General features: G+C 39.3%; 1 protein-coding gene across 1 annotated transcript in view; it reads right to left on the reverse strand.

The window, feature by feature from the left end:
• Positions 1–4,651: 4,651 nt before the first annotated feature.
• GDPD1 (glycerophosphodiester phosphodiesterase domain containing 1) overlaps positions 4,652–20,447 on the reverse strand; it is a 33,896-nt gene continuing 18,100 nt past the window's right edge. Inside the window, exons 4-10 of the mRNA XM_075904691.2 lie at positions 20,213–20,258; positions 19,169–19,287; positions 17,671–17,760; positions 14,960–15,093; positions 13,153–13,212; positions 11,499–11,550; positions 4,652–10,213 (exon numbers count right to left, since the gene is read on the reverse strand). Coding sequence (XP_075760806.1) covers positions 10,091–10,213; positions 11,499–11,550; positions 13,153–13,212; positions 14,960–15,093; positions 17,671–17,760; positions 19,169–19,287; positions 20,213–20,258 — 624 coding nt within the window. The 3' untranslated portion in view covers positions 4,652–10,090. The remainder of the gene's footprint in view (positions 10,214–11,498; positions 11,551–13,152; positions 13,213–14,959; positions 15,094–17,670; positions 17,761–19,168; positions 19,288–20,212; positions 20,259–20,447) is intronic.

Raw genomic sequence — 20,447 nt, forward strand, 5'->3', positions numbered from 1 at the left:
AAGCAACTTCCAGGCTGGTAACTATAACAAATTCACAGAACCTGAATGAATGGATGAATGAATGTTTATATGTATATGGGTTAAGTAGTTAAACAATGTTGTTTGCTTCTATCTTTTCTATATTTTTTATTATTATCTTTACAATAAATGTGGCTTTTTGCCTTATCCCCCTCATAAGATCCTGCTTGCTTTTATTGGTACAACAGACATACCCTAAAAAAGTTCCATTGTTATATGGTCACTTTACCCACTACAGCACTAGACTCTTTTCAACATTTATCGTGGATGCAGCTCTGTCCGTCCTCCCTCGCCTCCACTGTATCTTTTTATTTTAAATGCCTTTTTATTCTATTTTGCCCAGAACTAACCTGCAAGTTCTTTGGGTCAAGAATCAGTTTCCTTTCTATTGCCAGTTGTCCAGTACACCTTTGGGAACTGTAAAATAATATTAATAGTAGTTGTAGTAAAAAGTAACCAAGTTATTTAAGTTTCTCATTACAAAATGCTACTTGCAACCACTTTATTGCTTTAACTTATCTGAAGTAGCCTTGAACTATTGAATCTATTGCAAGTTATTTACAACAGGTCACTCCAGCAGTGTGTGTCTGGTGTCCCTGAACATTTGACTGATACAGAAGCAAAGTAAGCAATAAATTAGAAGCTTTGCTAGCTTTATACTTGGGAATTAAAAGTAATTTTTATCCCAAACATTGTAGTAGACCGACAAGTAGGTGTTCTTGGGAATGGAAACCATCACAACTCAGTATGTAAACAAAAGATTTATTAATATTTTAGTAAGACTTTTTCCTGGAAGTTCAAGAACTTCAACAGGAAAATAAAACAGAGCGAGTATTTTAAATACAGGGCCACTAAAGCTATAGCTTCTAAAATTTAATATACAGGTAAACAACAGTAAATGGCTTAGTTTTCTATTGACCTTTCTATCCCTCAAAACCAGCTTCTTAGAAGAAATTATACTTTACCAAATTAAAGTGTCAGCCAGCTTTTTCTGTTAGCCAGAGATTGTTTAAATTCTCATAGAAAAAAACAATAAAAAACACCCCCGCAAACAGCTTTAAAATGGCCTTTATTGGCCTACCATATTAATCACCACTTTTTAAAAACTCTCTCATGACATTAGGTGAAAATAAGCAGATATAATTGTAGCATAATCTCTCTTAGTAAAAGTTACCTTGAAGCAGGGAAATATACATTTGTAAAAATATTTTCCAGTATTCAATATAGGTTGTAATCAACAGTGGTGCTGACAGAGGGGATGGTAGCACAGCATGATGATGCACAAAAATATCTGCAGACCAAGCTGTATTGCATTACACAAAAGCAGCATGTACTATAGCCTTAACTACTTAGAATATTTTTAGCCTTTTCAACAGCAGGCTTGTGTTACAAATCTAGGATTTGTTACCCCTTTCTGAAATGGTAAATTCAACCTCAGAATTTCCATATTGGGAAGATGACATGCCACATATCTGAAGTGCAGGTGGAATGTGTCAGTCTCTTCTATCCCTGCAATTTCACATTTATATTTTTCAGAAATAAAATGAAAAAAAAAACCCCACCTGATACAACGTGCTGCTCCAAAGCTAGTGGGTAAAGAGCCTTCCTATCATCTTGCCACATAAAAACTACTGAATGCTTTGATCCAAATAGCTATCTCTACTGCCCTAAGATAATGGCCTGGAACCTTAAAATTACATTTGAAGTGGAAGATTTAAAACTTAAAATACACCGGTCAAGGTTATTCTAAGGATTTCACTCTGCTGAACACGTGGAATTGTAATGCTCTAGGCTGGTGGTCTCCAACATGCTAGCCACTAATGGATATTTGACTAGTGCTTCAGAACTGGTTGGACACCATAGACCTAGGCTTATAGAACTACCCACCTGGGGCAGCAGGTCGGAACAAATGCAGGTTGTTAGCATTCTCCAATGAAGACTATAGTCAAATTTATAGCTATGCTGAAATGGTATCAAATCTCTATTGAAACTGTGCCTGCAAATGGGTTAGCTGTCAAAAGGAGTGTCATTTCAACTTATTACTTGGTTGGTTCATACTTTAGGAGCAGATCTTTGAAAGTATTGGTACATTTATCTTAATATTGGGACAGTTCTTAATTAAAGCATGAAGCATTTGTCACTGGTAGGGAAATCTGCTGCAATTGACCAAGTAATCCTAAAATGGTTACAAAAAGGCATCTCTGCAGAGGATACATTAAAAGCAGTTACAGATGCTACATTGTGAGATCATATTTCAAACTATCAGGTTACCTGCAACTTCACATTTAAGTGCAGGTCAAATAGAAAATGTTACATGAAGAAATTAAGATAAAACCAGATTTTTTTTAAAGGCAGTCACGGTCACTTTTACAAATAGCTGCTGTAGTTTTCAGCCTGTTGGACCCAAATCCTCACAGTAGTTAATGTGCACAGAGGATGGGAACATTTCATTCCCCTTCCCCAGAAGGTTACATACAAAATCCTCCACATTTGCAAAACTACTCAATCCTATGATTTAGAGATGGATGAGCCTAATTAATATATATAGATAGGTCAGAAAAGATGTTCAAATGGCCATGATACAAGACCATCTTCTTGCTTTGCTTTAAAAGCTTAACTATATTAATGTAGGTCTCTACAAATTATGGCCTAATTCTGATAAACCTATCAATAATAGCTCCAGATTAATCGCTAGCAATAGTATGACAGGTTTTTATACAAAGGTATCAATAAATATTTCTTATGGCCACTAGTGGGGTAAACTGATGTGGTACTGGTTTAAAACATCTAAACCCCCTAATTTCTACAACAGTGTATTTACTAAGAGCTAGAAAATGGCTATTATATTGTGTTTCAGATTCAGGTCTAGTATGTTCAGAGGTAGCCATTTACTAAGCCCAGTTAATATGCACCACCACCCTGGTTAACTTTAAAATGCGTAATTCATAGTTAATAGTAGGTGCTATTTCAGTTTCTTGGGTAAGCAGTCCCTTGCCTGGCACATTCCATTGGGTTAACAAAATAGATTCTTCTCTAGGAGCAGTGATCGTCTCAGACAATCACTCTTATTCCTGTTGCCCAGCGACATTCCAAAGTTTTACCTACCTTAAACAGTGCAATGCTTGCACACGTGAGACTAGTTTGAGTTAGCATGTGGGTGGAAGTCTTCTGTATGAAAGGACACAGTCTAAGTTTAGGAAATGGAAATGCCAGTGCCTCTTGATTCCTAAATCAATTTCACATGGCTGATGTTGGAAACAGAATACTGCAATAGGTGACTGCAGGTCTGAGCCAATATGGATATTCTTATGTTTCTCTCCAACATGTCCTGCACTATTTGTTTTGCTTCCATATATACTTGAAGCTATACTTAGCTAATTTGGATGGATAGACTAGGACTATTTCAGAATATATGTAGCCATAGACGCATTCATGTCATCCCAACTTCCATCTGATGTTAGATATATTCTCAAAAGCAAAATCAGTGCTTAGAGTGGTGGGATGGGAACTGTCACAGACCTGACAATTTATTTATTACATCTAGCTTGACTGCTGAGGTGTGCACATTAAGCAGTGTTTTATCAAAGCTGATGTTCCCAGATTCTGATCACCTTAAAAAACTGACGAAGTTTTCACACTACTTCTCTTGTGTAATGTTTCCTCCAGTACCTTCAACACATCATATTCCCAGTTACATGGCTTGTTCCCTCTGCTTGCCAATCATCTGCCAGTTCTGTGAAGTTACAACTTCTGAATGAGTTTATGATCAAGATTCAAACTCTGATCAAATGGCTTCACACACTAGGCCAGCATCCTTCACTGTAGCAGACTATCCTAGAGTAAGGGAGTGTGCATTCACACGCAAATAGTTCCTCCAACATGGAAAAATAATGATTAAAAAAGTATGAAAACTGGGCCAAATTTGCACTAAGTTTCAGAATGTCTGCTACTACTGGTTAGATGCTAGGTAATCTTTACACTTGGCTTCCTTTGCCTTAACACTATCATTCACAGTTTAATAGCTGTGGTAACACTAAGAATTTATGATGATTTGCAGATTGCATCTCTCTCTCTCTCCTTTCGCCAATGTGTGTCTGAAGAATTTTAAATAACCAAGATTCAAATCAGTCTGGCATTTTAGGAGCATCTGCTGCCTCTTCTGCAGAAAAGCCTTCTTTAAACATTCATGAACCAACATTACTTACTGAATTCTGAAGCAGAGTTATGAAGCCACTGTCAAACTCAGTCCCAAAAGAACAAACACAGGTAGAGAGATGAGCACGTAAGGCAGTGCTTAGGGAGTTAAACCTCATTCCTCAGCCATGGTCAATATATGCCGCCGGTCTTTCCCCAGTTTGATTAGCAACAGTGTACCTACTATACTGTACCTTTATCTCTCTGAATATAAGCGAGCAGCTGCCACTTTGGCAAATGCATTCAAATCCAGGTGCTTCAGTCAGGAGTACACCATGCATTGCTGGACCTTGACACCGCTATATACGAGAACTGATGTAGTTTCCCCAAGGATTTCTACAAAGTTCACAACAGGAGTAATCTCCCAATTTAACAACCCTTCCACAGACAAGGAGCAGCACTTGATCATTAATGTTCATTGCATTTCAAGAGTATGGTGTCATGATCCCAGAAATCAGTCTTTATTTAAAGGCAAGGAAATTTGAATGATTATTCAGATTACATCTTTTTGAGCAAACATGTTTTAATGCATCATTCTTCATAAGTCTTAATCAGTCTTTAAAAAGAACAAAAGACATCACTTAATAGTTCTGCACCAGCAGTAGGAGAGGCTGTGACAATTTCTGTAAATTGAAAGTTCATGGACTATTTCGTTGCATCCCTCAGACACAAGATACCTCTGTCATAAGAAAGAGAATGCACTGAACAGACACATTTTTATAATGAGAAGTACCTGGATATATTCCCCGACAGAGGGACTAACACACAGCACATTCGCCTGAACAACAATGCAGGGTTTGACTTGTATGCTCTACTGTACAAGAATCTGGTATTTAAACCTCTACACTGATTTCCAGAGTATTCAAATGGCTTAATAGGACAAATATGTCTATTCCTGAATATTTACCAAGATCAGTAAATGCTTTGTTATAGCCATAAACAAGATATGTTACTAGTACTGTGCAACAGCAGTTCAAATTTCATTTAGCCAACGTCTTCTGGTGTCCTCTGCGTGCTAAGGGTAAGCAAAGTTTGGCAGAGGTAAGTGGAAATGAATGAATTAGCATATTTTCCAGATCTGAACTCCACTAATCCTCAACTCCAATACACTTCAGCTATCAATAACAGATTTAGAGATTATCAAAACACAGACTATGTACAAATATTGCAGTCAAAAGTAGTGTTTAAATGTGGGAAGTTTAGTGGTCACAGTGTATGCTGAACCACTGAAAAGAAGGTAACCATTTCCAACACCATTGTCATAAGAGTGCTGAAGATGATAACCTGAAATGATGGGAACCTACATTTTGTTAACAAATGACATTTCCTAAAATTTCATTTTAATTACTTCACTTCTAAACTCAAGATTGAATAATAAAGCAGAACTGTTCATCCCTGTTAGGATGTTTTAACTGAAATTGGGAAATTGAAATTGAAGTCTCATGGTACAAGAAAATAGCTGAGGTCTAAAAAAAGCCATGAATGGCTACATTTACAAAGCTTAGAGCTTTTCCCCATTTGAAACAATTTTTGTCTGATTCTTATCTGCTTTGTATTAAGTATCCAATCTTCAGGTGCTTATAGGCACCAGTTCTGCCTGCTTGTTTTTCCCTTTGATATTTTCATTCCCTCTGTTCCTCCTTCTCCCCCCCCCCCCCTTCTCTCTCATTTATTTTGGGTCTGAACATCCTAAATTCATAACTCCGGTCATCTGAAGAAGTGGGCTGTGCCCATGAAAGCTCATGATACATGTTTTGTTAGTCTATACATGTTTTGTTAGTCTATAAAGTACTACCAGACCATTTGTTGTTTTTTAAGTTTATCCTGTACATACTAAAACAGCTACCCGCTGATGCTTGATGATAAACAGGATTATTCTCCCAGAAGAGAGGAGGTTTTTTAAAAATACAACATCATCCACACTAGAAACACAGAAGCAATGCATCCAGTGAAGGAAAAACAAATCATTCAGGATCTTGTATCTAGATCCAAAGAGTGGGTTTATCTAGCAAAATCCATGACCAGGACAACATTCATTGAACACAGGCTTACCAAGAAATTAATCTCTAGCTGGCAGCAGGTGCATTGGCTCAGAAGCAGGAGGGTTGCTCCTTTCCCAATAGGGAAAAAAAAACAATATTCCTCAGCTCTCCATTTCTACTAGAAAGCAAAAACTATACTGGTCACATGCAATTATCTGGTTGAAGGTTAACTGGTCTAGACAAAGATCTAGAAGCTTAGCATGTCACAAGTTACTGAAAAAGCATATTTTTCATCTGGTTTGTTAGAATATTACTTCTATTTTGTTGTCTTTCACTGAGATGCCATGAGATTGACTGCACTAAGACAAAATTAGATCCACATCTATTTAACCTAGCTAGATATTTGCCAAAATCCCAAGTATGGGTTCACTTAAAACTTCTTCAGAAGGTATTTCTCCCATATAATCTACTCAGGGAAAATATTCCTTAGATACAACTGCCATTTAGTAGCTGTTACATGGGGTGATTATAGTGCACCTGTGCGTGTTCATACCCAGAAAGCTTAACATTCTAACACTTTAGAAAGCAGGCCCGCATGTGCACCAGATCAGTTTCTCTCAACCAATGGTATGAGTACCCTCGGGGTACTCGAGAATAGTCTCGGGGGTTCATCAGCACAACTGAAATTTGGAGAAAACTGAATTTTCTTTTTAGTTTTACAGTGCTTTATTAGTTTTGTACTTTTTACACCCAAAAATTTCATCACGTGCCTAGCGATGATTAAGTTGGTTAAACAAATGTGTAGCAATGGTAGAAAAAAAATGCTGTGTCTCTGAAAACTAGGTTTTGGTACTTTTTTGTTGTTGAAAAAGGGGTACTTTATAAAAAAAGGTTGAGAAATACTGCACTAGAACAGCTAATGGGCTGCAGGATTGCAGCTTTGGAGCACAAAATGTGGGGAGGGATGCTAAGGAGGAAACCCTAAGTTTAAGAGGGTTAAAGAGATTTAGATGTTTAAAGCGGTAGGGAGAAAATTTTATTTTAAAGTTGTTCCTTAATAAAAATATTTGTAAGTACATTATTCCTATATCTGACTAGGTCTTATTACTGAATGAGGTCACATTTTCACAGCTGAAAGAGTCTCTCAAAAGACTCAGGAGAACAGTTAGTTCTAGTCATGTCTCATGACTAAGTGCATGTCTACACACAATTTTTATTTTGGGAGAAGGATGCAAATAGCGCTGCGCATTTACATACTTCCTCTTTTTTTCCGGAAGACGCTCTTCTGGTATTTTCCCACGTCTACACGCGGCCGACTTCCTAAATAAATCCTTATTTCAAAAGACCTCTGTAAACCTCATTGTAGGAGAAATAAGGGGTCTTTCGAAATAGGGGTTTATTTCGAAATTCAGCAGCGTGTAAATACTGGAAGAGCATATTCCAGAAAAAAAAATGGAGGAAGTATGCAAATGCACAGCACTATTTGCATCCTTCTCCCAAAATAAAAATTGTGTGTAGACATACCCGAAGTGACTGAGCCGTTTAGATCAAACAGACTAAATATTAGCCAAAAATACATGAAAAACATTAAAGTAGTATGCCAAATCACACAAAGAAACCATCAGTTCCATTCTTTGTTTGACATGCACTTGCAAGTCTTGCCGGTGATGATGGGAAGAGAGTGTGTGCTTTTCTAAGGACTCCTCTTCTACTCAATACTCTGGATTTCCTGGATTTTCCTAGTAACATTATTTCATCAGTGCACAGGTCTAAACTTAGTGCATACTGAATTTACTATTTTTGGCTAGGAAAAGATCCTCTTAAAGATGACAAGAGCCAATATGTACTACTGTCACTCTGATTGTCAAAGTAAGTATCTGCACGGTGGTGTGGGTTTTTCTCCTTTTCTTGTTTTTAAGAGATAGCAAAATTAAGTCAATATGTTTAAGGGACATTTACACAGCAGGTACTGGGTTCATAACAATAAATATAAATTTGTCTTGATGAAAAGGCTATTTTTTTCATTGTTCCCAAGTCCCCAGACCATACTTAGGTTTCACCTTTTGGTCCCTTTCATTAAATATGATTTTCAATCCATCAACCTAATGGAGAAGGAGATTGTGCATTAACGTCTCTGTCAAATACTCCTTTGCTAAACCTTTATGCGGGTATATTCAACAAAATTAGGGCAGAGTGTGAAAGTAGTACTTTCTCTATTAAAAGCACTTCTCCCCAAGAGGTCCTTGGCTCACATTATGCATCAACAGAATGACAGAGTTCAGTTTTAAAAAAACCATCTCCAAACCTTTTTGGAACTACAGGAGTGAAAAATATTAAAAACCATTAGTTTTCTCTCACTAAAGATTATTTTAAAAACAGAACTGAATTCTGTTTCTAAATTAATGGTAAATGAAACTTTCCTTTTCTGGTAAATTGACCAGTGGGCATTATCTACCAAGTGAGCTGCTCTGTTACTCATTGCAGATTAGCCTTACTGTACTCCTCCAGTCAGAACTACAGTGCTCCGTGGAAAAGATGATTAAAAATGTTGTACTGAAAGAAAGCTGAGAAATGAATCCTTTTGTGCATTTTTCATCATTAGCACCTTTCAAATTTAGCCTAAACTAATTAATGAAGATATAAATTGCATATATTTGTATATTACAAATCTGGAAACAACTACCTTTTTCAATTTTATACAGGGTGAACTTTTCTAATCGGTGCACACTGGTCCAGCAACATCTATGATCCAGCATGAATTTAGTCAGCTGGATATCTACTTATCATGGGGGTGGCCAAGTTTCCTGTGATCCCATAAAGTTAGTTTACCGCCATCAATCCTGGCTCTCAATGTTCTGTGCTGTTATTTAGCATTTACCCACCCCTAAATGTTTTCTAATATCCCGGTAAGCAGTGGAAGTGTTGGTAAAGTTGCTAGACAATATTAACCTCCTGTGGCCAGGGAAATTCTCTGGTGTGGCAGTGGTCAGGTCCCAAGGGTGCTGGACTAGAGAGGTTCAACCTGTAATAGTAAAATTGGTTTCTAAATTCAGATTTAGGCCAAAAAAAAACAAAAAACAAAAAAATACAGCCCTTGTCAGCAGTAACTTTTTAAAAAAGAGTAATATAACTATATGACAATTCCAGAACGCAGGGCAACATACGTAGTTTAGATTCTAAAATTAAACACTATGATTTATTGACTAAACTTGAAATTGTTACTCCAAAAAGGGGTCCACTTACAGCCAGAGACTAATCCCACCATTCTCATTAATAAAAGTAATTAAGTAAACGTGTCTAAGAATTTAGTTTTGGTCAAAATACAGCACTGTAAGTTACTACTTTTACTCACTAAATTTTGCAGGATAATCTGTCCAGATATCTACAGATCCAACTTCTCACTTTCTGTGCATTAGTTTCTTTTCCTCAGTGCAGATGACCTGGAAATCAACAGCCAAGTCTATCAATGAGATGTAAATATAATGATGTATTGCCAGCTATTAACCTCTACCCAACAACATTTGATTGGAATAGTTTTCAAATGCTATTTCTTGATGTCTGGCTATGGGAACTTGTGATAGGTAAAATACTGTGTATTGAAAAGCAGACTTACCAACAGCTTTCTTTCTATACATTACCATTAGTATAGCAGACTATTGCTAAACAACCTATTTACAAATGTAAACTATGCAATTCAAATTTTAAATAAATAAAACTGTATACAATCTCTACATCATGTAATGATTTAAGAATGAGGTAATATAACCCAGCTGATTACATCTTTCACCATTGGGCAAGTGATTTATGCATATGGCGCTGAAAAACTCTGATGAAGGAATGAAATCCTTGGCTCACTCTGTCCATTTTGTAGGGTCTTGCTTGATTCCACCCTCCCTTTATGCTGGATAAGTATGTAAAAACTTCTTAAGCTTTGTTGGATAGTCTGTCATCACTCCAGTGGCTCCCAAATCAAATGCTCTCTTATATTCTTGTTCTTCATTTAGTACCCAAATATACACCTAAAAACAAAAGTGCAAAGGGACTTATTATCTAAGTCATCACCAAAATTAAAGAAATTTTGCACAAAAATTAAAGGAGGAAAATGATGATCTAAGTAGTTTCCTATAAGTGAAAGGAGAAGCCCGGCATATCAGGGTGGTCACATCAACATAACATCAACAGCATACATAAAAACAAGCACGTGACTGCAAATCTAGGAGAAGTTTTCTAATACAAATGACACAAACTTCAGCTTCTAATGGTCTACAGAAGAATGTGCCTCTCTCTGTTCAGATGTTTCCAGTTAGCAAAACTAGTATTAACTGATGCAAAGTTAATAAGAGACAAATCAGTCACCAGGTTTTGTAGTGGTTTAAAACAATCTAATATGAAAATAAGTATTTTAATAAAATAAAGAAAGGTTTTCACTTAAAAGAGCTATTTCCAAGAATCTAAATACAGCCAGTCCCCGAGTTACAAACGCATCGACTTACAACCCTTTGTATTTACGACCAACCTCCTATACAGCCGGAACCCGAGTTACGAATGAAATCCGCACTTACGAACAGCGTGGCTGTATGTAAGTGAATGTAATCGGACTTACGAACAGATAGAGTTACGACCTAGTATTTGGTACGTAACTCATTCGTAAGTCGGGGACCAGCTGTATTTCTTTAGAGTACATGTGCTGGGTAAAGATCTTCTATGTCCCTCCTGCACTCTCTGCATAGAACCTTATTAGAAAGGTCATTTGATTTGAAATCTATTAAAAGCCTTTTCATATTAAAATATCAAACAGGAAGTGAAAAGTAAACTACAAATATCAGTGATCAGATGCAAGGTTTCACTTAATCCACTGCAGTTTTTATAAATACTATAAGGATTTGAATGAAGACAATGCCTACAGTAAACTCTATACACAGAAAACTACTTTAGTAATTAGGAGTATCTGAAGTTTCAGGGGGTAGCCAAGTTAGTTTGTTACAGAAAAAACAACAACAACAAATGGTCTGGTAGATGTAGATGGTATCATGAGCTTTCAGATGACCGGTCATCTGAAGAAGTGGGCTGTGAAAGTTCATGTTACCATCTACACGTTTTGTTAGTCTATACAGTGCTACCAGACCACTTGTTGCTGTATTTTTTTAGGTGTATCTGGATGGTCTAAGTTCTAATTGCCTTCTAAGGTCTAATTTTACGAACATGGGGAGTGAAAGTGGGAAGATGGAGGCAAACTTTTAAGAATATTAACAAAATGCCATGTTGACTATAAAGCAGCTTGACTTCTAGTTTTACCACATGTACCTGAATGCCTCGAGCAGTGAGGTGATCAAATAATGCCTTCCTCATTAACAACCTGCAACAGGAGAAAAAATATTAGTTTTACAGAGCCCAGATGTGCCAGATGTACAAAGTCTCAACATCTGAATGTTCTGTGGAAATTGCTCCATGTCTCACAGTTTCATGGACCTCCAATGAGGAATTCTGTTTAGAAGCCCAAGTAATAAAAACTTCCAATCTAGCTACAAGCTAGGAAGCACAGAAAAAGCCTTTCAAACTACAAGTTGAACCTCTGTAGTCCAGCACCCTTGGGACCTGACTGGCGCTGGACCAGAGAATTTGCCAAACCGTGGAAACTCAATATTGTCTAGCAGCATTACCAATACTTCTACTGCTTACTGGGCTCTTAGAAAAAATGTAGGGGTAAATTAGAGCTAAACAGCAGCACAGAACATTGAGAGCCTGGACTGGTGACTGTAAACAAACTTTATGGGACCATGGGAAACTTGGCCACACCCTTGAGACATCTGGCTAACTAAAATCATGTTGGACCACAGATGTTGCTGGCCAGAGTGTGCCAGATTTGAGAGGTTCAATCTGTATTTGCATTAGCAGTGTATTTTTACAATTCATTAACTCTTTTCTACACAATCAAGCTCAACTCCAGGTAGACATCCTTTTTTAAAGGGTCTTATTTTATAGCACCACCCCTCTATGTTAATGTCAGCGAAATATGAATTGACCACCACCACCAATAGCCAGGATTCTTATCTGATTTATTCCCACAGAATAATCCTCTTAAGTCTCAAGAGGAACTTCATCCTTGATGCTGATAAACAAGATACTTTTCTTAAGTGACCATCCTTTAGAGAATTTGCCTGGGGAGCGCAGGGTGATGGGCTCAAATCCCATCTCTGCCTCCACCCATCCTGGGAGCAGCCAAACAGCCAACACAGGATAAAAGTCCCTCTGAAGGCAAGGTCAGAGGTGGGGTAGGTTCTTGAGTGGACTAGGCCATACAGCATTTGCCTGGGGAGCACAGGGTGGTGGGTTTAAGCCCTGGCTACCCAGGGGAACATCTGGACAGCCAACACAGGCTTCCCCAGGGCTAGACCAGGCTCCCGCATTAGGAAAGCAGGATCAGGGACCCTCCAAAGGGTTTTTAGATCTTTACTTGAGGTTATAGAAGGAATGAGACACAAAGACTTACTAGATCCAGTGTCTCTCCTGAAGAGGACACACATTAATCATCATCATGTAAAGGTCCAACAAAACCGTGCAGGATATCTTGTGGATACAATGAAATGGCCACATGAAGTAAAGGGGCCAGATTTTGAATTGATTCAAGCCCATGAAAATTGAGAGTTAACTCTACTAAAGTAAATGAAATTATTCAGGATTATTTTATGGGTCTATGTGCGATAAGAATCTGCCTAATGGTTGTGCCCCTTTGAACAGGTTTCACTGTATAAATGTATGTGTGATATTAACCTGCAAAAGATACCCCCATATGCTACAGGAGATGCATACTGCTATTGCCTCGGGTCTACAAGATACCAAAATTTGACAATATATAAAATGTGGCTAGTTTCACAGCAGTAACTGTCCTAGTCACTTGATGCAATAATCGCAATGCATGCAAAAAATGAAGTGTATCAGGGAAATATTCAAGTCTTACACATCAGCAAGCCAGATAACCAATTTCTGGCTTCTTGTCATCTTCTCTGGTTCTTTCAGCCTAAGAAAAGAAAAAGGAATTTAAGTTTACCTCAGCACAGAAAAGTGTCATTTGTGCTCGATCAGGTTTGTGACTTCAAAAGTAGTTTCTTTATCATTCACAAAAGTGTGGGAAGAAAAGTCTTTCTCTGGTTTTGAGACCAGCTACTTGGATTGTACCACATAGGAGAAACATTTTACTTAGGTGAAAGGCAGGAGAGATGGAAACATAGGGTGTGTCTAGACTACAATAATAGCTGCTTCATTTACATCAAAATGGCTGCCGCACCATGCAGATCAGCTGTTTAGCAGCACAGTGGTAGTCTGGACTCTCCGCGGTCGACAAGGGAAGCCTTTGTCGACCGCCTCGGTAAACCTCATTCCACAAGGCATAACGGGGCGGTCGACAAGGACTTCCCTTGTCGACCGCGGAGCGTTCAGACTACCGCACTGTGCGTGATTATTTAAATCGCCGCTTCATTTCCCTTTTTCGAGTACACTAACATACATGGCTAGACGTACCCATAGAAGCAATTTTAAATAATGCTTTGGGCAAAGGAATGAGAACTCAAGAGATCCTGAAATATAACATGCTTTCTGACTTTCATTGACTTGCTTTATCCCCATGTCAGGTTTTACATTAATAAAAGGTAGGTAGATGATGTCAGAATAATTTATTTTTGCAGCACTGAAGAATGGGGAGGAGGGATAGCTCAGTGGTTTGAGCATTGGCCTGCTAAACCCAGGGTTGTGAGCTCAATCCTTGCGGAGGCCATTTAGGGATTTGGGGCAAAAATTTGTCAGGGATGTTACTTGGTCCTGCTGTGAAGGCAGGGGACTGGACTCAATGACCTTTCAAGGTCCCTTCTAGTTCTAGGAGATAGGCAATCTCCATTAATTTAATTTATTTATAATGTATCACTATATAAAAGCTATATAATGCTCTTTAACTAGCATTGGTATAATTGGCATTTGCAAAGACAACTACTTTTCTCTGTGGGAGGATAGATTAGGGATCCTGCTATAAACATGAAATATACTGGTTGCACATAGTTGAACATAAACAAATCCCACCACTAATCACTAAAAACAGTCAAGGACGTCAAGCAGACATTTCTTAATGAAAGAACAGAAATTTAGCAAGACTTCTGCTTAAATGCACACTGCCCCCCCCCCAAATCAAAATACACAAGAGAATGAATTAATTAATCTCTCTCTCAAAGATATAATTTTACATTTATATGATGCCTTTCACCAAAAGCATTTTATCCAATAATACAGTAATTATTTCTCTCATCTCTGTAAGGCAGACACTTCATAGCAACTCACACAAACATTTTGAACAATCAGGAGAAAACATCTGAAATCAATTACCCAAACTGGCCTGGACTCTGAAGCCAAGCCCTCTACTCTTGCTTGAAGTGTAATGGAATCTTTAGATATTTAAACAGGATCTCTAACACAAATAGCCAAGACACTAATTTTCCCCGCTATAATCTGAAGAGATTTTCAGCAGAGCTGGTTTCTTGTGACGTGCTGGGACACCGATTAAATACTAACGGGAACAATGCCACACATTAGTTCACTAATACTACTTATTTCAGCATTCAGATTTCCTTGGAAGTCTCCTCTGAAAAAGTATTGTCCCAAACTGACCCTATATAGCTTCAGAAATTTAACTAGATCAGTGTCCAAGATTGCATAGCCATTTTATTGCCTTGGAGTTATCTCACTGTTAGGATACCCTGATGAGCATGTACATCACTTACTTCAGGATGATTGAAGGCATCGGAATTTCTAAGAATTCCTCCCTGATGGGAATGAATGGCAGCAGACCAGTGTAAAATAAGCCAACAAGCAGCAGGACCCGTTGCAAACAGAAAAGGATAGGAATATCAGCATTCTGTAAAGACAGTAGAAAAATAATGCAAGTTATTTATCAGATTGTTTTAGTACAAAAGCTTCAGCAATCTTCAGTGAATCTGTGTGTTCTAAAGTGCAACATTTATGCTTAACAACATAAAACATCTGACAGAGTTGCCAACTGTCTAAGCTGGCTGTGTCTGCTCTTGATTTTTGCAGTCCCAGCTAAAGTTCCAAGCAATCAGAAGTTCTAGCACTCTACTGCTGCTAAACCAAGCTTGATGAAGGGGAGGGTTTCAAGACAGCCAGTCATTGCCTGTGGTCTGCATCCAATTTCTGTAATCTGGTAAAATTCTTAAGGAAAACCAGGATCGTGCTCATGCACTAAGTATCTCCGGTCTTTCACAGTTCCATTACCATCTGAACTACTCATGCACAGAAGGGCACTATCCAGTTTCATAGAACAGATGAGCAGAGCATTGTCCCAGAAAAACAGAAGGGAAAAATCCAGGCATCTCTGGGTACCCAATGGAGTGTGGTTCTGACTGAATTCAAGGTAGCCACCCGTCTGGGAAAAATTAATGCAAATAAGAGAAACCAGCTGCCATGCTAGCTATCTGGCTCTGCTATGACTGGGAAACAAAGACAACCAGAAAATAAAGACTGAGGAACTCAAGAGACAGCAGGATTCAGAGGACAGACCTGAGAAAGTTGGTACTAGTCCTTACTCCTTCCCCACAATCCACGCCATGGCTGAATTTCCCTGCTCACCTCACTAATTTTGTTTTCCTACAGTATTACTGATCCTGTATAATAGATATATGCAATACTATTTGGCAGTGGATATATCTTGCTAAAAACCAAACAAGCCAGAGCTCATCTACACACAAAAGTTCCACTGCTTTAACTATAAAGTGGTACAATTCTCACCTTTCAGACAAAACCATACCAGTATTAAAAGTGCTTTAACTGATATAGCTTATTCCTGTACAGGAAGAGGAATATGCTGTATCGGTTTAAGGCTCCTTTAGATGAGTATAAGGGACTGTCTATATGAAAATTTAGTGCTGACAAGCTGGGGTTCAAATTACACCCTCCTTAGCCTGCTGCACACTAAGTGTCACTGTGGATCCTCCTGACACATGCTGGAGGTTCTGTAGTGCAATATGAGCCAACCCACATTGAAATGCAAGTAGATTTAAGCACACTAGAGAACTATTAGGACACATCATCAGGATTTGCATGGATAATTAGTGCCCAACACCCCAGCTTGCCATGTACTGAGCATACAAACAAACCCTAACTGCACCACAACAGGGTAGTTGTCCAAATTTAACTACTTCAGCAGAAAAAAATACACCCCCCAATCAAAGCAGTTAAATTGGTGCAAAGACATTGTAGATCAAGCCTAAGGCCAGGTCACCACTTGTGGGAAGATTGACACTGTGGCAGTCGATCTTCTGGCATTCGATTTAGAGGGTCTAGTAAAGACCGGCTAAAATTGAATGCTGAGGGTGTGAGGAGTAAGGGAAGTTGACAGAGTATGGCATCAAGACTTGGTTTAAAGGTACATTGACTCTAGCTATGTTTTTACTAGGGATGTGCACATGTACCCATGTAACTGATGAGCCCAGACTCATCAGTTAACCTCATGGTTAAATGCAGTCCCCAACCCTACTGCTCCCACAGAGCTGCCTCTCCCACTGCGCTGCTGCCTCTGCTGAGGCAGCAGCATGGGGTGAGGGTGGGGGGCAGGCGGGAGTCGGTACATGCAGGGAGCTGGCTTAAAAGCTAGCTCCCTGTGAGCACCAGCTCCTGCCTACCCTTTCCCAACATGTAAACATGTAACTGGTTACATATTTACAAAAATAAGTGCATTTTAACATCCCTATTTTTTACATAGCTGGAATTGTGTACCTAAAGCTGACCTTCCCTCCAAGTATGGACCTGGCCTAAAAGTCCCTCCCACAAACAGGTTACAGTCTAAAGGCATAAGACCAAGAACAGAATAGATACAGTTGTGGGTAGGCCTTATTGCTTAAATGTTTTATCACAGAGAAGGTGAGTGTTCGACAAAAACTGAAGAAGGGTGTGAGTCCTTGGTACGCCTAAGCTGAAGGCCATTGGTGAGACCAGCAGCACAAATTAAAGAGTAACATGAGAGCATAGAGTGAAGAGAGAACTTTAGTAGGATCTTCAGAGTAGGATGGGAAGTGGAAGAGCTAGAGAAGCAGAGAGACTTCAAAGCAAGAAGCAGCACTTTGAGCTTGATAGGGAAAGACTGCAGAAGCCAGGAAAGAGGACAGAGAAAGATTCGGAGGACAAATGTGTGGGTCTCGTTCTCAAGCATCAATTAAAAACTCTCATGTACAAAAATTATCAAGTAATTATTTTAAAAAGTTAGAACAAAAAAGAAAATGCCAAATTTATATTTTAATGTGTGGAAGATTTAATACCACATTGGTACTACAGTTCTGAGTACAGGTGAAAAACCTGGTTAAATAGCTAAATACTCAGCATTTACAGAAAAATATTGTATAAATTAATCACCATACATTGACAGACTGAGTGGAGAGACTGATCCTTAACTAGGGCATAGTTATTTCCTGGTGCTTACCTCTTTATGACACTTCTTCACAATCTCATAATTGACATTGCCCCACACTGTCAAATGTTCTCGTTTGTACTGGCTCACCAATTCTGAAACCTGCAATCGATCATCATAAAAGCAGAATCCAGACAGTTAGTCAATGAAACCACCCATCTGAGATAAGTGATATAGAATAAATGTATGTGGAGCTCAATGTACTGCAAAGAGCTCCTTCAGAAAAAAACCCAGCTCTTCATATTCTCCCCCACACTTTAACACAGTCACTTCTAGGATGGGATGCAGCAGCTGTTCAGGACAACATTTCAGGACAAGAGATAAAGAATACTGCAGCATGGTGTTAGTGACTATAAATAGAGCTCCTTTGGGGAAACCGCACCCTGGTCACTTAGGACAGGGACATGGGGTGTAGTTACAGTAGGAAGGCATTAGGTTGTCTGCTTGGGTCTGGAAGGGTAGTGAGGATTCCCTGCAACAGTAGGAAATCTGATGAGCTAATGAAGTAATTCACTCAGGAGCTGGATATCTCAGAGAACGCACACAGTATAAAAAGCTGAGCCAGGGAACAGGAGGAAGGCACCTTTCATTAGCTGCTACTTTGTGTTGCACCTAGAGCACAACGCAAAAAGTAATAAAGACACAGTGAAGATACCCTGGTAAAGCGTGTGCTGTTTAAACACCAAGAGGGCTTTACCAGCCAGCCATTTCAGGGGTTTCGCTCTTCTTTGCAGTACTATGTTATCATTACCTAAAGAGCATACAGTACTAGAATACTAGTACTAGGGATGTTAAATTTCAATTAATCAGCTAATCGAGTAGTTGACGGAATTTTAACAAAGGGGGGGGGGGCGAGGCTCACCATCCTGTTGCTTCTTTCCCTTTGAAATGAATAAGAGCTGTCGCCCATGGCTCCTGTACATTTCAAAGGGAGAGAGGCAGAGGGAACCTGTGCCAGCAGGGACCAAAGCAGTTCCTGCTGGTGCGGGTTCCCCTTTGTGCCTCTTCCTTTGGACATTTCAAAAGGGACAGGAGCAGCAGTCGGGACCAGCGCAAGCGGATCGGTTTCAATCCCTGCTCATGCCGTTTCCCCACTGCTGCCCCTGCCCTTCGCGGAGACGGTACAGGGGGGAACCAGCTTGTAAGCTGGCTCCCCTCACCACTGGCTCTTGCTTCTCCCCCATCCCCTTTGCTGCCTCTCTCTGATAAAGGCAGCAAACAGAGGGAGCAACTAGTTGAGTTCCTAGTCGACTAGTCACTTACACCCCTATACAGAATCTAGGTGCCAGTATTCATAACTGTCAGGATTTTTGTGTTCTGCATTTTATTTTAAAGAACATACTGAGGCACAAGTTCAATCCTGACTCAGGGTAATCCCATCTTCTACTGCATCATCAGCTCTATTTCCTGTTTCTTATCCAAATACAAGATAGATATGACCTTTGCACAAATTGATTCAATTGAAATTCAAGTTACTATAGTTTTAGGCAGCAGATAATGTGTAATGCACCTTTTTAATCAGCACATCATTATTCACTTTAATGTCAATATTGACTGGCGTGGTCGGAAATGCTTCAAACACCTCCTTCAGCAGTGGAATGCGATTGTCTTCACCCTCACAGTGGCATTCTAGAAAAGCAAATGGACTTGTGTCACCATTGTGATGTGCCTCAGTATTTTGCAGACAAAAGAACACTCAACCTTATGATCAAAAGGCTACAAGAAAAATAGTTCTGAAAAGCCACAATACTTATTCCACTGAGAAAGAAAATACTGCAACTATCTAGGTCAGTGGTTTTCAAACTATGGGTCATAACCCAGTACGGGGTCATGGAATGTCAGGCACTGGGTTTCATCACTGCAGGATGATCAGATGACCAGTGAGGGTGTGACAGCATCTACCTGCCTGTCCTGGCACTACAGATTGCGCTGTGCCCCAAAAGCAGCCAGCAACAGGATTGGCTCTTAGGGGGAAGAGAGCACTGCACACTGCCCTGACCCAAGCACCAACCCTGCATTCCCATTAGCTGGGAACCTGTTGCCGGCTGCTTCTGGGGTACAGCATGGTCTGCAGTGCCAGGAGGGAGAGAAAGCTGCCTTAGTGGCCCCACTGCACCACTGACCAGAAGCCGCTCAAGGTAAGCCCCTCCTGCCCTAATTTTAAAATGGTTAACCAGTTGAATAATAGTGCTTAATCCATCAACTGTTTTAACTTGGGGCCTGCTGCCCAGCTTAATCATGGCCATGGGGTCCTGCTGCCTGGCCTGCTGGTCCCTCTGTGACCGGGGCTGCCCCGGCCAGGTGCCAGAGTTCACCAGCAAGGGCAGGTTAACTGGTAAACATCCCAACCATAGCCTTGATCACCCGAAAGCTGGAGCCCCCTCCGACACTCTAAAACAACTTATTTTTTTTTTAAATCAAGGCAGATGATTAAAACAATCTGTCAACCCATTTGTCAGAATAAGAACTATGCCACCATTACCGCATGGAAAAATGTTGTAAATGCTGTTACAATTTAAAATGATAGGTTTACCTAGAAAGAAACAAACATTACCTTTCTGAAATGTGACATCCAATTTGCAGAGATATGGTGGGAGATCCTTTAAAAAATACAGAAAAATTGAACATTAACAAACACACAAAAACAATAAATTGTTTTTTCTTGAAACATGAGGAGCATAACACATATCAAGACAAATAAAAATAGTTATTTTTTCACGATAATTAACGTTTTGTATAATATATTTGTAAAGTCTCCTTGACTCTTTAGCTGGTATTAAAAATGGCTT

The sequence above is a fragment of the Pelodiscus sinensis genome, chromosome 21 (assembly GCF_052426305.1).
Source record: "Pelodiscus sinensis isolate ZL-2025 chromosome 21, ASM5242630v1, whole genome shotgun sequence".
Classification (NCBI taxonomy): domain Eukaryota; kingdom Metazoa; phylum Chordata; order Testudines; family Trionychidae; genus Pelodiscus; species Pelodiscus sinensis.